We start from the raw sequence: 19,322 nt of genomic DNA, 5'->3' as shown, positions 1-19,322 counted from the left end.
TTATTTGCTCTCTTCTCATTTTATATAGAATTAATTTTTTTGCTTAATTGTTAAAGAAGATTTGAATTTGATGATTTGTAGTCTTGCTAATTAATATATATATATATATATATATATATTATAATGATTGAAATTAACATTATATATGCTTTTATTTTCGTACACGCATGTCAGTTGTTTTTGCATTTGCTATGACATAAAATGCTGTGAATGGTCCAGAGTTTTAAAAGTGCAATGCGCAAGGCAAGGCACACACCTTTTGGAAGCAAGGCGCAAAAATGCAGAAAATGCGAAAAAATGCCCAAAAATTGAAACAATGCCAAAAGAAATTAAAATATTAAAAATGTTAAGCACAATATTAATTAAAATTATAAACCTAAGTTAAAAAAAAAGTTTTAAAAAACTGGTATTATCTCAAATCAAAACACGTAAACATTTGCTTCTAATGAAATCAATTGAATTTTATCTATAAAAAAAAATCAAGCTTGCCATATAAATCATATTCAAGCATGTAAACTCTTGATCTCTTTATTTTTTTTCCCAATTGCATTACTTCAAATAGCTAATGTGATGTTAAACATTATGCATCCTGATTCTAGAAGCCTCCTTTGTACCAAGCCCCTCGTGGCAAGTCCATATCAGGGTCTTAAATCCTTAATCCCTATAAAAAGGTTTTATAACTTTAAGTGTCTTTTAAAGATATCTTTTATTAAGATGAATGAGCAACATTACCAAATATGTCATTTTCGGAGGCCCAGCCTTTTCTCAAAAGGCGTGTGCCTAGGCTGAAGGCGACCTGGCAACGTCTTTTGAAAGTGCTGCACCTAGGACCTAGACGAGGCACATTTTATGGTATGCTCTTCGCCTGTGCTCCTAGGTGCGCCTTTCAAATCGATCACTGGGATTCTCACATGTTACACTAACTGGTCGGGGAAGAATAAAAAGAGCTGTTGATATATCCTCCAATGATCTAAGTTCAGAAAGGTTTGGCGGTAAAAATGCTGTGAATATTTACATGTCAAAGCCTTGGTTCCTCCTTGGATATTCTGGTTGTGGGTTGATTTAGTTTTGTCCAGGGATCACTGGGCTTCAGGTATAAGAGTGTTTTGGGTGCTGTTGTGCATTATAAGAGTTCATTGCTAGAATTCAAACTGTTCCCTTACTTTTTTGAACTATTATGTGGTGGTTTATAGAAACTAAGAATGTTAGTTGTGTTATATTTCTTTTTTTTTTTTCATTATTTCTTTCTACTCATACGTGTTCTTTAACGTTACCTTCACTATGTTTATTGATGCAGCTCCACAGTCTAATATGGAATGGAAACCAAAATCAAGTCAAAAGTCTAACACTACAAGTCCTGGTGTAATTGGACCTGTTGCAATTTCCAAACCACCTCTTGTTGATACTTCTTCCAATGTGAAATCAGAAACTGCACATTTACGGGAGAGGCTTTCACAAGTGAACATTTTTGACAACCAGCAAGTAATTATACCACAACATCTTCGAGTTCCCGAGGCTGAGCGCACACAATTGACCTTTGGCAGCTTTGGAGTGGAGTTTTCTTCTACAGAAAGCTTTGTGACCAAATCTCAATGTCTGGAGTGTGTGGAAGAATCAAATGAGCAGCCTTCTGCAAGGTGACTGCTATTTCTTGGAGATGTCTTCATATTGCAACTTTGTAGCTTTCTTGAGCTCACCGGAAAATGGATCATTTTGATGTTAAAATTGTCATAGATGTCAATATCTAGTATTTGACACATCTGTGCTATTTAAATAATAAATAGTATGTAGGATTAGGGATCACTAAAGAAAGCATTTAGTTACAAAACATGTCTTCTGACTTGTTTTGATGACATGAATACTGTAAATGGCAGTGCATCTGTATCAGATCTACCAGCTTCAAGTGAGGATGCTTCTGGTGGCAACCAGGGTGGTTTGTTAGATGAAAAAGTTAGAACTGCTAGATCAGATTCAATGCCATCATCTGAGGCCGCTGAGCTTCAGTTTACTGATAAAGAACAGTCTTCAGGTCCCAGGAATTTGGAAAATTTTGCAGACATTAGATTGGTTCGAAATGATAGCCCATCATTCAGTTCTGCTGAGCCATGCCAAGAGCAAGATTCTCCTGGATTGCCAAAATTCTCTGTGAGCTTGGATTCTAGTTCTATGTTAAATTCATTGCTTACTTGAAACATCCTGAGCTCTGACCTTTACTACAGAGTGCTGTTCATGTTTAGTACTTTATGATGGGCATTCTGTTTTTACTTGGCATATTGCTAAAATGCTTCCTATATGTTTTGTAGGTTATGATCTTTACAATTTCTGATCCTTTTTGTCTGGATTGCAAGCAGGCATATGATTCACAAGTGGGCTATGATGGACCATTTTTCAGACCAGCGGTGGATGAAAATGTACGAGTACAAGGTTTGGTTTCCCCTTTGGAGGTATTTCTTTTAACCTATTCTTTGGCTATTTTTAGGGTTCTACTATGATACCAGAAAAAATTGTAACCAATCAACCTGTATCATAAAAGTGGTAACCAATCAGGTGCTATTTATTAAAATTCACGGGAGGGTTTTGATTTGTCAGAGATCTTCCGGTACCGTGTCTTTCCGTCAGCATAGATTTTTTCTTATTTTTATATTACCAACATATTCATAATGCTTACTGAATCCAATGCATCTTCTTATCTACAGGCCTTGAATTCACATACAGCAAACAGCATCCCTGCATCCACAACAGCAATGTTGCAACAACCTGTTGCGCAGCTGTATCCTCAAGTTCATCTCTCCCATTACCCAAATTTTATGCCATATCGTCAGTTCCTCTCCCCTGTATATGTCCCACCAATGGCTGTGCCTGGGTATTCTAGTAACCCTTCCTATCCACACCCATCAAATGGCAGCAGCTATGTGTTAATGCCTGGAGGGAGCTCACATATCACAGTTGGGGGTCTCAAATATGGCAACCAACAATATAAGCCAATGCCGGCAGGCAGTCCTACAGGGTTTGGAAACTATACCAGTTTAACTGGATACACTATAAATGCTCCTGGAGTAATAGGGGGCACAACTACACTTGAGGATTCTAATAGGATCAAATACAAGGATGGCAATCTTTATGTTCCAAACCCTCAGGTATTGTACTTCAAAATATACCTTGTCATTGATTTTGATGTTTTATTGACCAGGTAGAAAATTTAATTTTGGACCAGGCTGAAACCTATTTCCTAAACAAAGTATAATACCCGACTACAATGAACAAGATATAGCTATTCCCTGTGCATTTAGCTTTATGACAGTAATCTGATCTGCTCAGTTGTTGACTTTAAAACCCTGTAATGCTCATGGCCTCATGCTGAGTGCTCCCTAAATGCATGCTGGTCAAGCTTCTCTTTTCTCCATGCCTCTGGTCCTGAAATAGTTGTTCATTCTTAAATTTGTAACTGGATTTCATAAAATATGTGCTATACAATCTATGGGTTCTGGTGGGTTGTGTTGTTAATTAGACTTGCAGATTGATACATTACAATAGTGTCCTACCGCAGACTCAAGAATATATTTACTGGGCTGTGGTTGCTATTTATGTTGCTTCTGTTGGTTTAATGGACTTCAAAAGCGTTTTTTTTTTTCTTGTTGCAAAATGACAGGGGGAAACATCAGAAATTTGGCTTCAGGCGCCAAGAGAGGTTCCTGGATTGCAATCATCTCCATATTACAACATACCAGGACAAGCACCACACGCAGCATACTTGCCATCTCACACAGGTCATGCTTCATTCAATACTGCTCCGTCTGCATCACAATCAACACACATGCAATTCCCTGGTATGTATCATCCCCCTCCGCAGCCAGCTGCTATTGCCAATCCTCACCATATTGTCCATGGAATGGGGGGTAATGTTGGCGTGGCTGCAGCTTCTCCTGGGTTTCAGGTTGGAGCATACCAGCAACCTCAACTAGGTCATCTCAACTGGACAACAAATTTCTGAGAAAGAAAAGTCAATTCAATCCCCTGCTAATTTGGGATTGTTGTTAGTTATAGAAGGTTCTGTTTCTCTTTGTTAAATGAAAAAGAATTCATAATCTTTTTCTATTAATGCATATTGTATTTTAGTATTTAATTGGCATTATCTAATGGCATATAATATCCGTCAGTTATCTGGAGTAGGATGTTATCTGGTTAGGTCTGCAACTTGTTCTGAGTTAGTGGCCCCCAACCCATACAAGTTTATACCCCAACCTTAACCCATCCCACCTCTTGAGAAAAAATAGGGTTGCAATGCACCGGTATCAAACCCTTTTCATTCATCAACTGCAACACTACCAGCACAGTACTATGAATGTAATGAATGCAAGGTTCAAAGTATCAAGATGATACACCCAAGTATTATTCCGGCAGGTCACTGAAATGTCTTTTAATGAATTTTACAATAAAGTGATGTTATTATATGATAAATAACAATATAATAAACCCCATGTGAAAAGTCGAAAGTAAAAAAATAAAAAAATAGTAGAATGTTGAAAATCAGATCTTGTACCAAAGAGAGCAACAATGTCCTGCAGTGTTCAATTATGTGGAGTGGCCTTTTCCGAGAGTTAAGAAGTTAAAGTTGGAGCATCGGGGTGGTAGTGGGCACCAGCCCTGTTTGGTTAACTGTCCAACATTAGGATTCAAGAGGAGCCGTTTCATTCTAGGGATAGCCTTTTTTTATTCTTAATTTGTTACAATTTTAGGGGTGGGGTGGGGGGGGGGCGGGGTTGATGAGTGGTTTGCCTGTTTGTGTTCTGTAAGGGAGTAACGAGGAGATGGTGGGAGCAAAAAAGTCCCTTTTTTGCAAAACTTCAGCCAATCTGGAGCCCACGTTTATTTGAATTAATACAGTTGATTGGTTCAGTTTTTTTGGTATGATAGTTTTTCGGTATCATGGTCAAATTCCTATAAAAAACAGAGAAGCGATGGGGACATGTTATGGGCATAGAGCCATACAGTATGCAATGAAAGACCGGTTGCAGTTCTGGAACCGAAAGTGGTTAATAGGGCATAAGGCGGAAAATCATGTTGTTGCAACTGAAGGGAGGTGGAGTTCCGAGATGCAGGTTAGTACTTGTTTTGCTTTTGTTATCATTCAGATTCAGATGAAGAATTTACGAAGTGCCTTTTTCTTTCAGGTTTATTGAAGGCAAATTCTGTCAAAAAAGCAAAATAAATTGGGAACGTCGTGTCGTCGAAGGACCGGGAATAACTAGTTTACTTCTGAAGTGGTTGAATTGAAATTATAGAAGACTTAAACAATCGAGTAGGCCTGTAAACGGTATTTGAAAAACTGAATTCGAATCCGAGATTCGGTATAATCTAATTGAATTCTGATAATTTGAATTGAATTTTTGATTAAATTTGGATATTATTTTTTTATCGGATTGAATTTGGATATACATTGATCCGATCTAATAAATATCTGAATCAATTATATAATATAATATATTTCTGATAGTCATTTAGGTAATGATTTATTGGGTTTTTGGTTATGATTTAAATCATAGTCAGTTGAATTCGAATTGAATCGAACATTCAATTTAATAATCGAAATCGAATTTGAATTGATATATTTGAATATCAGTATTTATAATCAGTTTCGAATCTGAATGGTAACAAAAGCAAAACAAGTACTGACCTGCATCTCGGTAGGGGTTCTAGCAAAACAAGTACAATAAACCCTAGTTTGTTACCACTTCAGCTGTCACGTAACGTATCCATAGGGGTTCTAGTCTTCTAGGCAGTGAAAGTTTAGTGCATAATATGTGATCCTTTGCATTGGTCACTTCTCAAACAAGGGCTTATTTGGTTTTTGATTTCAAATATCCTGAGAGGAACATGAACATGTTGCCTTATTTTGGTAACTCGACTGTTGCAAATGAACTAATTGTTATCTTCATCTGGGGCTGAAGGTAAATCTTATAACTTATTATAATCTCAGCCTTTCAAGTTGAATGTTGCAATCCATTTACAGCAATAAAATTGAAGGTTATAATAATAATAACAATAAATGCTTGATACATGGCCGAGTCTCTTCTCTTCCGCGTCAATTGGCCATAGTAGCATAGATCTGGTTTCTTTCATGTCTTGGCCTACCCAGTTCAGCTTGAGCATGCGCATCTCCTCTTCGGCCTGCCATGCTTTTTTCCAAGTCCGCTATTTTCTTCTCTATGCTCGTCACCTAATTCAAACAAAGTGTTTGACAATTGACACCGCTGAAAGAAAAATTAGAAAAGAAACACTCTCGTCTCTGGCGCACATTTACAAGCAACTGTGCAACGCATACGCATAAACAATGGGCTGCAATTTATTTACTTTTTGGATTGAAGAACTCAAGAACATAGACATTCCATTAAGACTGGATGGTGCAGTGCAAGTTATTTCATATTAGAAGGAAAGATTAATGAGACGGACATACCAACCTTTCTTTGTGGCCATCTTCATATACTCCATATTTCCTGCATACCTTTTTAATAACACTGGCACACACTGGTAGTTCTTTAGCAGCTTCTTGTATCGGCCGGTGGAAATGGCCACTCAAATCTTTCAGCTGCAAATTTGCTGTTCGTTTCCTCTGAGCCGGCAAATACATGAAAAAAGAAATCTTCAGACAAAAAAAGAAGCAATTACCAATTCGTGGGGGCTGGGGCAGAAGCAGAGTAAATCAAACAGCCTATGCAGCTTTCACCAATTCAGGAGAAGTGATGTTTGACCTGTGTGGCGACCCTACTTTGAATCAGTCCATCTCTGCAACTTTGACCAGTTGTACGTGAAATAACCTGTGGGACGTGTCTGCTCTGAGCGAGTCCTGCGCCATTGCTTTCGGTGTCTCTCTGACTCTGAATGTGTTTCACGCCACTATTTCCTGCTTCTGGAGTTGGAATGACTGGTGTAGGAGCCCCCCTCTGTGCAAGTCTAATGCGACTGCTTTTTGTGTTTGGAATTGGATTGCCCATTTGACTTACGCCTGTAAGAAACTCAAACAATAGATAGGCAATGAGTAAACAGTGATTCGAGACGCATTAATTGGAGAGAAAGTCAGTAATTATACTGAGAGTAGTCACTAGTCAATACAATACAGTAACAACTAGCTACTGGAACTTCCTTCCATATACCTGATTCATTTTGAACTGCTGGGTCAACAAATTCACCCATGTTTGCATTCGCTTTCCATGGTTGATGAATTAATTCATCGGTCCTAGTATTGGCATCCCAATTCTGTCCCAGAGATAAAGCATCGTAGAAAGCCGATAACGGATCTTGCAACATAAGACATCCTTCCCTTCTTCGCTGTTGGCAATATTGCATCAGGTACTGCTTCACGCTTTGTGTAGTTTGTACAATGAAACTGCGGAGCCATGAAAGGAAAATAGATGTCACGATAATACAGGTGTCCTGGGTTGAAAATTCTGTTCATTATTTCAGTCGTCTGACGGTGTTATTAAGGGGTTCATGAAGATTTAATTCTAGGCATGAAACTCTTCAAATGCGAATCACGAAAATATGAACAAGTGAAGAGATCCTCACTCAATCATACGATACTCCGCGTTTGGTCGTGCCAGCATGTTGATACCATATCGGATCTCGAGAACAGCATGGAAAATTACACCAACTCTTCCATGAACCTCAAGTCTTGTAGCTTTATTGCCTGCAAAATAGATAGTTCAACTATCAACTATGTAAGCTAAGTTGTACAGAGATGATGAATGGAATTCTGATTAGTACTGCATTAATTATTCCGTCACTGATCCACCCATTAAAGCCTAATTCTTTGCGTGGTAATTTTGGCCTAATTAAACTAAAGGAAATTATTCCCACATGAATGTACCGTTTGTATGTCGTATATCTCTGATCACTTGACAACAGGTGCAACTAAATGGAACAGGTGCCGGCGGCCAAACTGAAAGGTTTATGGTATCCTGGGAAACCACATTCATATATTCAGGAAACTCCAATTCCCCATTTGGGTTTACCGGTTCCTGGTTGAAATTTGTAGGTTCCACAAGAGAGTCACTGTTATCTCGCAATGGTGGAACGTTTTGTGAATTAGAAGGGCACGCGATTTCATTACTTGATCCGGGAATTGACGCAGAGATGGGTTCAGGTGGTGGTTCTACTGGTGTTTGTGTTGGTGGTTGCAGTACTTCGTCCAAGGTTGGAGTCTGAAGATTGAAGTGGTTCAGGAGCCAACGGACATCGTCTTCCGGAGATGGATTGTGAATTGGCCCTTCATTTAGAAATAGTGATACGATATCATCCATGGGTAACGGTGAAGGTAGTCGATGGATGATCTCCAGAGTTCAGTCTGTGCAAGTGTCTCCGGCGCTGCGGCACCTGGTCTGAACCAAGCGCCGCCGATCGGAGTAGACCGGGCTGGAAACCCAAGCACCACTGATGTGGGCGCTTGAGAAGGAATTCCAAGGATTTTTTATGTGTAAGAAAGGCGGGAGGTAGTTTTTAGCCGTTGCCTGGCCGACGGTTGCGTCTTCTTACTACAGAGTACAGAATACAAACGGTTCGCTTGAAAAACCGAAACTTCAAGCCGGTCGGTTGACAAAGAGAGGGTCCCACCCTATTGGACAAATGGAAACCATTCAATTTATCCAATCAATATATTGAACGGTTGACAATGAATCAGGTCAAGAAAAGTATATAGATCTGATGTTTGTTTAGGGTATTGGGTAAATACAAGGACCCCCGGTATTACGGACCCCTTACACGTGTTTTTTTTCGACAAAGACCCTCTAACTTTGGCCGTTAGACAAAAATTTTCTAAATAAGAACTACCCCTTTATAATTAATTTTACCTTTTTGTTTAAGGAAAAATTAACGATTAGTACCCTCTTTTTTGGGTTTAGTGCAACTTTCGTCTCTAAACTTTAAAAGTAACAATTCAGTATCCGTATTTTTAAGATGTGTAAGTATATATTGTTAATTAGCCGTTAAGTAGTATTTGAAAAGATACAAATATCTTTGAGTATCATCTAATTTTTTTTATTAACCATCCAAACTTTGATAAAAAATAATCAGTCCCAAATCCTTTTATCTTCTATTCAAGAAAGTTGGTCGATGAACCCAACTTTCTTGAATAGAAGAGGTAAGGATTTGGGACTATTCATTTTTTGTCAACGCTTGGATGGTTATTAAAGAAAATTATATGACATTCGAAGGGCATTTGTGTCTTTTCAAATGCTAATTAATGACTAGTTAACAAGGTACTAAATTGAGATGTTTTGAAAGTTTAGGTACTAATTTATTGCATTTTAAATTTGAGACCAAAGTGGCACTAGGCCCAAAGTATAGGTACTAATAAGGAATTTTTCCCTTTTTTTAATTTATAAAATCATCTTCACCAACATCTGATCTAGGGGTGAGAAATGGGTAGGTTCTACTCGTAACCGACCTTGAATCAACCCTACCCAATCTATTACAGGATAGGGTATGATTCCAAATTCTTGGAACCGACACCCACCTAGGCCGTTTCCAAGGTCTAGGGGTTTACCCTATTCAAATTGACTCAATGAACCAGCCTTGGTGGAACTAATCTTGTTGGAACCTGCCTTGGAATAGAACTTTCATTGAAATAAACCCCATAAAAATTTTAGATATGTGAAGATTTGAACCCAATCATTCATGATTATAAAGGCCTTGGTTTCACTTGACCATTGAGTTACTAATCATTTGTTTTTTTTTTTTAATTTTTGAATGTGTACAATAAGTAGTGTAAAAGGTAATTGATGAAGCGCGATCCGGCCGGTCTTAGCTGTCAACGACCTTGCTTCTGAACGGGGTAGCAGGGAACCTAAAACGGAGGAGATGAGGAAGCTCCGGGGGGAACCCGGTGTAGCGGCTCCGAAGCTCAAGTTAGAATCCTTTAAAAGCAAGATAACACCAGATAGCGCAAAGTTTGCATACCTTCTTTGTTGGGGGGCAGGGGGCTCTTATAATCACTTCGCGCAGTCGCTCCGAGGCCCTTGTCAGGTCGGGTATGATTACCCTTGCGCTTGTCAATACGACCGTCGTCCTTTTTGTTGGGACAGAACCGTCACTACCGAACTGTCTCTCTAACTGGAGATGGCGGTGGCAGGTGGCCGTTTAGAGTGCGGCCGCCAAGCGTCAGATCCCAAGTCAGTTTGGTGCGGCGCCCTCGAGCACGGACTTCCTCAGTGTCAGGCATGGTACGACTTGTTTGGTTTTGGTGCCCAGAAGGTGATGTGGAGTGGTGAGCGAGGCGAAGTCTTGAGTTCGGAGGTATCTATAGGGCAGGTTAGTTTGGCGAGGTGTATCCCGAACTGTTACAAGGTTGGCCAGTTCGGCGAGGTATATCCCGAGCTGTTACAAGGTTGGCTAGTTCGGCGAGGTATATCCCGAGCTGTTACAAGGTCGGCCAGTTCGGCGAGGTATATCCCGAGTTGTTACAAGGTTGGCCAGTTCGGATTACTCTGGTTTTGGGCCAAGGGTGAGTTCGGGCCCCCCGTAGGGAGTTTGGTCCACTGGTGTCCCCTTGTTCACGCCTTAGGCTTGGCCCTTTTGCCAAACTGTTGTTTTTGCCATGTGTCGCATAACTGTGTGGTCAGGCCAAATCTTCCTTCATCAATTGCCCCCCACTCCTCGCGCCAAGGGTCTTGCCCTGGTGCGGGGAGTTTCGCGAGGTAGTAGGTGGATTTGCCCCGTCCTTCGGATCTTGACTGCACGAGTTGCTTTTGCCAGGGTTCTTCGGTTTCCGAGAAGGCTGGAAATGTGCCTACTCATAAATGCTGATGGTTGTGACAGTGCGCGTTTTAAATTTCAAAAATTTGCGCCGCTGGGACATGACAGCGGGTCATTCAAAAAGGTGCGCCACTGCTGTACGTGCGCGGGCGGCTGTCAGGGAGACGTGCGGCGCGGTCATTTTCGGGAAGACGCGTGTCGGCGCGACGTCGGTTTCAAGAAGGCGTGCGTTGACGTTTTTGCTCTTTTCGGAAAGACGTGCGCCAATCACGTCTCGACTTTATGGGACGTGCAGACAGCGAAAACATGGGCCGTTGGATCGTCTTTGATCTGCACGGTCGAATCTCGGTTACTGTAGCTATAAATAGTGGGGGTCCCAGTCGATTTGTCACTTCTGCGGTTTGTCTACTGAGCTCGCGTCCGACTTTTCAGCTCGCGTCAAGGCTGGTTACATAGCCTTCAAGGTTCTTTGGTTTGTTCCCGTTTCTGAAGCCTTCAAAACTTTCTTCCGATGAGTACCTTCCTGAATCCACCTTTTCCTCAATGTCTAGCTTTGATAGCTCAGACGACTCATCAAGTAGGGCCGACGTAGGTTCTACCAACCGAGCCGTGTCCCCCGACTGCCTTAGTGATCCTGAGGTGGAACTCGAGGACTATGAACCAGTAGGCCGAGCTGCCTCGGGTAGTTTGGCGTCTACCTCTCGCCGAGATCGGATGCTAACAGGTTTGGTCCCTCGACCATGACACCTGAGGGGCTTCAATCCATACTTATGTCTTATAACCTTCTTGGGGGGTATACATATTTTATTCCTTCGGGTAGTTTTTCTTGGGAACACTTCCTTTCCACCCCCTTCTCGTCGAAGTCATAAACCACTTCGGTGTCACCATTGGCCAACTTCATCCGAACTCTATTTGGAACCTGGTGGGGACAGTTTCCCTTTTTTGCGAGCAGAATTTCCCCTTGGACTTAGAGATATTCTCCTCCATCTTGATGCTCAAGAGACAGGCGGGTTCTCTTCCTGGGGGAAGACGGGCGTATTACCTTTCTCCTCGCCAGGGTTTTAAGTTTCTGCACGATCTTCCTAATAAGGTCCCGGCGTGGAAGTGGGACTACTTCGGTGTGCGAAGTGCACAAGGATGGCCCTTTCAGACCGGGTGGTGTGAGGCCGCTCCTGATTCAGGTGTTACTCTTGATAAAGAGATGGTGAAGGGCCTCCGGCAATGGGCACGGCACGGTTTAAAGTGCCATCACTACTTAACGGAGGCCAAGCTTATTGCGGCCGGCCTGAGTTCGGGTAGGTTTCTAGCTATGCGGTTTCTTGCTTGCTTTGTTCTTTCATTTTTTCTGATGTCGAATTCGTTTCTGCAGGTGTGATGGACGCGGAGAGAACTCGTGGGGGCGTCTGTTCAAAGGTATGAAGAGGAGGAAGCGGGTCGCCAAGCGAACTCGTACTGAGCTGCCCCTGGATGAGGAGCCCCAAGTTCCAGACCACACGTCGGAGGATTCGCCTAGGGAGCCCGAGGTGACTCCACCGATGCATGAAACTGTCGGGGCGCCTTATGCTGAGACCACTCATACGGGCTCTCCTACGTACTCAAGTGCTCCTGCTCACTCTGGGTCCGCTCATACGCGGGTTGGGCCCTCGGGTTCGGGAGCTCAAGGGGAGTTCAGGAGCGTGTTGACGCCGAACTACACTCTTCAGAAGAGTAGGCAGGCTACTTTTCATGAGGAGATCGCGGCGTGGACCGATCTTCCCTTGAATCAGGTCGCCTGCCGCGCCGTAACACATGCTATGGTGGTAAGTTAGATTCCGTATGCCTTTTTCATTTCCTGTCGCTTTGGCTGTTATTGCTCATTTGTTTCTTTTGGTAGGTGAATTCTTCAATTCATGCCTTAGCGGCCCAAGTGGAGAGGAGCTCGCGACAGGCGCGAGCTGTTGAGGCTGCCGCTCATGCTGCTGAAGAAGCTTTTCGTGCTGCAGAGGCGAATACCCAGGTTGCTGAGGCGGCCGCTTATGCTGCCGAAGAGGTTGCTCGTGTCGCGATGGCTAGACAGGCAAGGTCTCAGCGTGACGCCGAGGCCATGGGGGTAGTTGTCAAGCATATGGCGGACTTGAAGTTGGATTTGCAGCATCAAGTTGAATATCTTCAGGAGGACATCAGGGAGATAACACAGATTTTTTCCCAAGGCATCGAAGACGCCAAGAAGAAGGCCGTTGAAGACTACATTGCCTCTCCGCGTTTTGACGATCTGATGGTGGATTCTTACAGGAGGGGGTTCAAACTGAGCAGGTGGATGATCCAGAATACGTACCCCAACCTCGACGTTAGTGCCATATCCACTTCGCGTATAACTCAGGAGATGGCCAATGCTGCCGATGGCGAGCCGGACTCTGAAGGAGAGGCAGGGCCTTCGGGTGTTGTTGAAGTGCCTTCTGATGGTGAAGAAGTAGCTCCGGGCATGTAACATTTTTTTTTGTAAGCGCCTTCTGATGGCCAATGTACTCCTGTTTTTTGCAACGGAATAGATAATCTTTTTGCCCAAGTGTTCATTTTCCCCGAACTGATTCTTTGTCGAACTGAATATGCCACTTTCTTGCCCGGGTTATTATACTTCCGCGACCTGTTTTTCCGCGAAGGCTTTTTGCAGCGAACTGATTTTTTGTCGAGCTGATAATATGCTCGACTTCTTTGCTTGTTTACACCGAGGTTCTTCTTGGCTCTGCATCGTGGCACGTAGGTCTTGATTTCGTCCACTTCGCTTGGCGGTTTATAGGTAGTATCGCCTTAAGTTTACGATATTCCATGCTCGAGGTACTTGTTTGCCATCCAAGGTTTCGAGTTCGTATGCCCCTCCGAGCGCTCTTTTTACTTTATAGGGCCCTTCCTAGTTTGGTCCAAGTTTGCCTACATCGGGTTCGGGCACCATAATCTTACGAAGGACCAGGTCACCGACTCGGAAGCTTCGTTGCTTTACTCTGGTATTGTAGTAGCGAGCTACCTGCTGCTGGTATGCCGCTGTTCGGATGTGCGTGAGGTCCCTTACCTCGTCCAATAGGTCAAGGTTGGTACGTAACTCATCTCCGTTCATCCGATCGTTGTATATTTTTAGCCGCAATGTTGGTACTTCGATTTCCGCCGGGATCACTGCTTCAGTGCCGTAGGTGAGGTTGAAGGGGGTTTCTCCCGTGGTGTTTTTTTCTGTAGTTCGGTGAGCCCATAAGACACTTGGTAGCTCTTCAGCCCACAATCCCTTGGCTCGATCTAGACGTGCTTTCAGTCCGCGCAGGATGGCTCTGTTCATTACTTCCGTCTGACCGTTTGCCTGCGGGTGCGCCACTGATGTGAAGTTTTGCCGAATCCCCATGCTCTGGCACAACTCTTGGAACTTGATATCCTCGAACTGCTTGCCGTTGTCAGAGATTAGTACCCGAGGTAACCCGAAGCGACATACTATGTTCTTCCAAAAGAAGTTCTGTATGTTTCGGGCCGTAGCAGTTGCCAGAGGTTCGGCTTATATCCACTTCGTAAAGTAATCTACTGCAACAACTAGGAATTTTCTTCCACCTGTTGCTGGTGGTAATGACCCCAGGAGGTCGATGCCCCATTGTGCAAAGGGCCACGGGCTGGCGAGGTATTTGAGGTCGGAGGCAGGTTGATGGTAGATATTGGCGTGCTTCTGACACTTGTCGCATTTTCTGACGAGCTCGACAGCTTCTGCCTTCATCGTTGGCTAGTAGTATCATTGTCGAAGTGCTTTTTGGGCGAGTGCTCTGCCCCCCAAGTGTTCGCCGCACAGGCCTTCATGGGTGTCGCGGAGTACGAACTCGGCTTCGGCAGGCCGCAGGCAACGCAAGTAGGGGAGCGTGTACGACCATCGGTATAACCGTTCGTCTATTATGACGTATTTGGCTGCCTGGCGCTGCACCCTCTTGGCTGCATTGCGTTCTGCAGGGAGGGTTCCATCTATCAAGAAGCTCGCGAGTGGGTCGATCCAGCTCGGCTTTGCTTCCAAGATGGGAGCGACCTCCTCTATCCCCCCAAGAATACTAGGCCTAGGTAAGTCCTCTATGTAAACAGTTCTCGTGTTGTTGTGACTTGTGCTGGCTAACCGGGACAGAGCGTCAGCCTCAGTGTTCTCTGACCTCGGGATTTTCCTGATGAAGTGTGACTGGAAGTTGAGTAGGGCTTCTTTTACTTTGGCCAAATATGCGATCATGGAGAGCTCGCGTGCTTCATACTCGCCCGTAACTTGGTTGACCACGAGCTGGGAATCGCTGCAGATGACCAAGTGTTTTGCCTTTACCTTTCGCGCTAGGTCCAGCCCAGCTATCAGTGCTTCGTACTTTGCCTTGTTGTTGGATGCCGCGAACTCAAAGCGTAGTGTGTATTCTATTTTTGTGCCGCCCGGGCCGCATAAGACTATTCCAGCTCCGCTGCCTTGCCGGTTCGAGGAACCATCCATGTGAAGGATCCAGGGCTCCTCATCTCAGTTCGCGTTTCGCCTGACTAGGAGAGATGCCACACTGGCTGCTACTTTACGGGGTTCAGACTCTATTGGTTCGGGAGCTCCGGGTTCGCCCGAACTGGGGACCTCGGGCTCCACTTGTGGGGCTTCGTGGCTGAAAGTGCACTCGGCGATAAAATCTACCAAAGCTTGGGCCTTAATAGCGGTTCTTGGTTTGTACTGGAGGTCGTACTCGCTGAGTTCGATGGCCCATTTAGCCAGTCGACCGGAAACCTCGGGTTTGAGTAAAACTTGTCTCAGTGGTTTGTCAGTCAGGACGATGACGGTGTGAGCCTGGAAGTATGGGCGGAGTTTCCGAGCTGCTGTCACTAGGGCGTATGCTAGCTTTTCTATCTGCGGGTAGCTTGTCTCTGCTCCCTGCAAAATTTTACTAACATAATAGATGGGTCGCTGGACTCGGTCTGTTTCTTTTATTAGTACCGAACTGACCACCTCGTCGCTTGCCGAGAGGTACAGTTCTAAGACCTCGCCCTCCTCGGGCCGGGCTAAGGTTGGCACACTAGCGAGGTAACCTTTTAGCTCGTCGAACGTGAGCTGGCAGTCCTGGGTTCACTCGAACCCTTTGCCTTTGATTGCTTTGAAGAAAGGTAGGCAGCGGTCTGCCAATTTGGACATGAAGCGGCTTAGAGCGGCTATGCGGCCGTTTAGCCTCTGAACCTCTTTTACTTTCTGAGGTGGTCTCATATCTAGAATGGCTTTTATCTTGTCTGGGTTGGCATCAATACCGCGCCGATTGACAATGTACCCTAGGAATTTGCCCAAGGTGACGCCGAAGACACATTTGTTGGGTGTTATCTTGTCTAAGTCTTGTATTAATTCTTGTGAAAACTGAGTCTTGACGACCATGTTGTCTACATAGCACTCTATCTTCGTGCCAATCAGGGGCCGAAACAGCCTATTTACAAGTCTTTGGAAAGTCGCCCCGACATTTTTTAGTCCGAAGGGCATGACCTTGTAGCAATATAGGCCGAACTCGGTTATGAAGCTGATTTTTTCCTCATCGGATGGGTCCATCCGGATTTGGTTGTAGCCCGAGTAGGCTTCCAGGAAGCTTAGCAACTCATTTCCCGAGGTCGCATCCACTAGGCGGTCAATTATGGGGAGGGGGAAGCAATATTTCGGGCAAGCTCGGTTCAGGTCGGTGTAGTCGACGCACATGCGCCACTTGCCGTTTGCCTTTTTTACCAACACCGGGTTGGCCACCCAGCTCGGGTAATGGACTTCCCTTATGAAGTTTGCTGCGAGGAGGTTCTCGACCTCCTTGTCGACCGCCCTCCAGCGTTCTGGGGCTAAGTTGCGTTTCTTCTGTCTAACGGGTCTGACTACAGGGTTAGTATTAAGTTTGTGAGTTATCAGGCCGGGGCTAATGTCGGGCATGTCGGTCGCAGACCAGGCGAAAATATCTAAAATTTGAAGTAAAAAACTCACCAGTTCAGTTTGTAGGGGTTCCTCGACAGATGCTCCGATCTGAAGTGTGCGAGGTGGGTCCGTAGCCGGAGTCGGGATTGCGACCGTTTCCTCTGTGGGCGAAGGTCGTTCCTCACCTTGCTCCGTAGGCCGCTCCAGTTCGAGGTCGTCGGCCGCCTTGGTTTTTCCCTTCAGATTGGCAACATAACACTTGCGAGACTCGAGCTGGTCGCCCCGCGCTACCCCCACACCGAAGTCCGTAGGGAACTTCATGGCCAAATAGTAGGTGGAGACCACCGCCCGTAGGATATGCGTGATCGGCCGCCCTATTATGTCATTGTATGGGGAGAGGGTCGCGACCACCAGGAAATCATGGTTGAGTCTGGCCGTACAAGGCCATGTGCCGACTTCCACAGGTACTGTTATTTTTCCGAGGGGCCTGACTTCCTCTCTGCTGAAACCCACCAGGGGAGTGTTCGCGGGCTTCAACTCGCTCCTTTGTAATTGTATCTGGTCAAATGCTGATTTAAAGAGGATGTCCGCTGAGCTGCCCGAATCTACGAGTACGCGTCTGACCTCGAAGTCGCTGATCCTTAGTTTAATGACAAGCGCGTCATCATGGGGGTAGCGGACCCCTTGCGCATCGTCCTCCGTGAAGAAGATTGGTTCTTCGGTCTTTGGTCTCTTTGGGGGTTCCGTTCTTCGAGGGCCGCTTCGCGAACTGAAGTCCGGGCCGCTGCCGAGGTACACCCCACTACCACCGAACCTCCCACAATTACATGGATGGTTCCCCGAACTGGCCTCTCTTTCGGAGGCTGTCGCTGCAACGGTTCGGCAGGTCTGTCGCTAGACTCGGGGGCATCTTTTTCGTGCTCCCCTTGCCGACCTGCCTTATTGTTATTATTGTTGTGCTGTACAAAGTTTTTCAAGTATCCGCGATGGATGAGCCCCTCTATGTCGTCCCGGAGGTTATTACACTGCTCGGTATTATGACCATGGTCTCTATGGAAACTACAATACAAATTCTTATTTTTCTCGTTCGGATTTCCCTTTAGGCGAGGTGGCCACTTCACGTACGGGGCATCTTTGATCGTGATTAAGATCTCGGTCCGCCTTGTGTTTAACGGCGTGTAGTTCGTCCGAACTGCTAGGGGAGCTCGGAACGACTGGTTCGGCTTTGGCTCCCGGGCTGGGTTTTTTCTGTCGACAGGGTTGGAGAGCTCGCCTTCCCTCTTTCTTTTCTCGTTCCCGCCTTTGGTTCGTTGGTTGATTTCTTCCTCTATCCTCATGAACTTATCCGCGAGCTTGAGGAATTCGGCCACGGTTGCGGGCTGGTTAGCCACCATGTGCCATTTGAATTCTTTGTGCGTCACCCCTCTTTTGGCTGTCGCGAGCTGCACTGCGGGGTCCAACCGCGGTATCTGCAAGCATGCTTCGTTGAATCGCTTGATGTAGCCCCGGATGGATTCTCCTTCTCTTTGGACTACTCCGAAGATGCTTTCCTCTGTTCTGGGGCACCGTTGGCTGGTGACAAAGTGTGCGGTGAAGACCTGCACGAACTGGGCCCAGCACTTTATCGACCCGGGGGCCAGGTTCCTGTACCAAGTGCGGGCTACCCTCCTGAGGGTGGTGGTAAAGGCCACGCATATGCACGATTCGCTGGCCCTGGCGAGGTGCATTTGGGACTGAAAGGCGTCAACGTGGTCGTTGGGGTCGAAGGTCCCGTCGTACTTGTCCAGAGGTGGGAGCTTGAAATTTCTGGGTAAGGGGACCACCAGGAGTTCTGATGCAATGGGGGAAGGAACAGAGAGAATCGGGGCAGCTTCTACCTCGTCCGAGCTCGTCTCTTTGCCTCTGAGTTCTGACAAGACACAGGTGGCGGTTCGGCGACTTCGCCGGCGCCTTCGTTGTTGAGTGGGCCTTGTATTGGCGCTGCTGGCCTCCGTGTTACCGAGCTCGATGGGCCTGGAATGCTGGTAGTCTGCCGCCAGGGCGCCGAATCGGTTTTTTGTGAGCGGGAACTCGGGCTTGGAGCGCCGGGGTGCCGACCTCGCGGGCGAGTTGTGAGGCAGGGATGATATTTTTCTCTCTTCGGCCTGGGGACGTGGCCTGGCTGTTAGGGGGGTTCTGGGGCCGGGAGGCCTTCGCCTGGTGGGGGCGTCCATCCTGCGGGGAGGCCTTGATTGGCCTTGGAGCGGGGTGGCGAGGTGGAAGTAGTGGTTGGTTCAGTGGCAGTTGGGGGAACTGCTGTTGATAGTGATACTGGGAGATGTGCAGTACTTGGTGCTGGTGAAGCTGGTGCTGCTGGAACTGTTGTATTTGGGCTTGCATTGCCCACATGCACTGCATCAGGTCATCCAACCGGTTTTGGTTGGCTGCCAGGGGGACGGCAATCGGTTCATTAAAGGTTGTCTCAATAAGGGGAGGAAAGGGGATGCTTGTGGTAGGAAGGTTTACGGGCGCCACTGCTTGTGGCGCGTTCAAGCTGGGGATCCCATCCACCGAAAGGGGGATGGTGAACTGTCCAATGCACACCACGGGGACTTGAAGTTGTTCCCCGGTGGTGTTTGTCTCCAAGCCACGTCCGGCGTTGCTGGAGGAGGCCATGAGTGTTGGGTTTTTTGAAGAAAAGGGGTTATGG

At 45.7% G+C, this 19,322-nt stretch overlaps 2 protein-coding genes across 11 annotated transcripts in view; one reads left to right on the top strand and one right to left on the bottom strand.

The window, feature by feature from the left end:
- LOC148846853 (uncharacterized) overlaps positions 1-5,396 on the top strand; it is a 34,480-nt gene extending 29,084 nt beyond the window's left edge. For 4 of the 9 annotated variants that reach the window (XM_088952033.1, XM_088952034.1, XM_088952037.1 and 1 more), the window contains 5 exons: positions 1,298-1,637; positions 1,875-2,145; positions 2,352-2,444; positions 2,697-3,137; positions 3,650-4,169. In XM_088952033.1, the coding sequence (XP_088808159.1) occupies positions 1,298-1,637; positions 1,875-2,145; positions 2,352-2,444; positions 2,697-3,137; positions 3,650-3,991 (1,487 nt within the window). In that variant the 3' untranslated portion in view covers positions 3,992-4,169. Of the gene's footprint in view, positions 1-1,297; positions 1,638-1,874; positions 2,146-2,351; positions 2,445-2,696; positions 3,138-3,649; positions 4,170-4,951; positions 5,100-5,171 lie in introns of those variants that run through there. The other 5 variants (XR_016101294.1, XR_016101296.1, XR_016101295.1 and 2 more) reach the window with 4 other exon arrangements.
- Positions 5,397-5,940: 544 nt separating this feature from the next.
- Positions 5,941-8,438, bottom strand: LOC148846852 (uncharacterized). Of its 2 annotated transcripts, none has more exons than XM_088952179.1 (6): positions 7,865-8,438; positions 7,564-7,684; positions 7,152-7,384; positions 6,750-7,003; positions 6,459-6,610; positions 5,941-6,217 (listed from the first exon to the last, which is right to left on the bottom strand). In XM_088952179.1, exons 1-6 carry the CDS (start codon positions 8,295-8,297, stop codon positions 6,214-6,216), a joined length of 1,197 nt encoding a protein of 398 aa, XP_088808305.1. In that variant the 5' UTR covers positions 8,298-8,438; the 3' UTR covers positions 5,941-6,213. The 2 variants fall into 2 exon arrangements, with proteins under 2 accessions (XP_088808305.1, XP_088808304.1); XM_088952178.1 differs by having other exon boundaries at positions 6,459-6,640; positions 7,865-8,421.
- Positions 8,439-19,322: the final 10,884 nt, after the last annotated feature.

This window comes from Nelumbo lutea, chromosome 6 (assembly GCF_056320005.1).
Source record: "Nelumbo lutea isolate HS-2025 chromosome 6, American lotus-T2T, whole genome shotgun sequence".
Classification (NCBI taxonomy): Eukaryota; Viridiplantae; Streptophyta; class Magnoliopsida; order Proteales; family Nelumbonaceae; genus Nelumbo; species Nelumbo lutea.
Note: the sequence above shows the minus strand (reverse complement) of the source record. Positions and strands in the feature narration are given on the sequence as shown.

What these genes read in the sequence shown, in the direction of transcription:
- LOC148846852 (XM_088952178.1), bottom strand. Translation starts at nt 8,297, where the DNA reads ATGGATGATATCGTATCACTATTTCTAAATGAAGGGCCAATTCACAAT. An exon ending in GCGGAGTATCGTATGATTGA is followed by an intron (nt 7,385 to 7,563) that starts GTGAGGATCTCT and finishes ATGGCTCCGCAG; the next exon opens with TTTCATTGTACAAACTACAC. An exon ending in AAAGTAGGGTCGCCACACAG is followed by an intron (nt 6,641 to 6,749) that starts GTCAAACATCAC and finishes TTTTGTCTGAAG; the next exon opens with ATTTCTTTTTTCATGTATTT.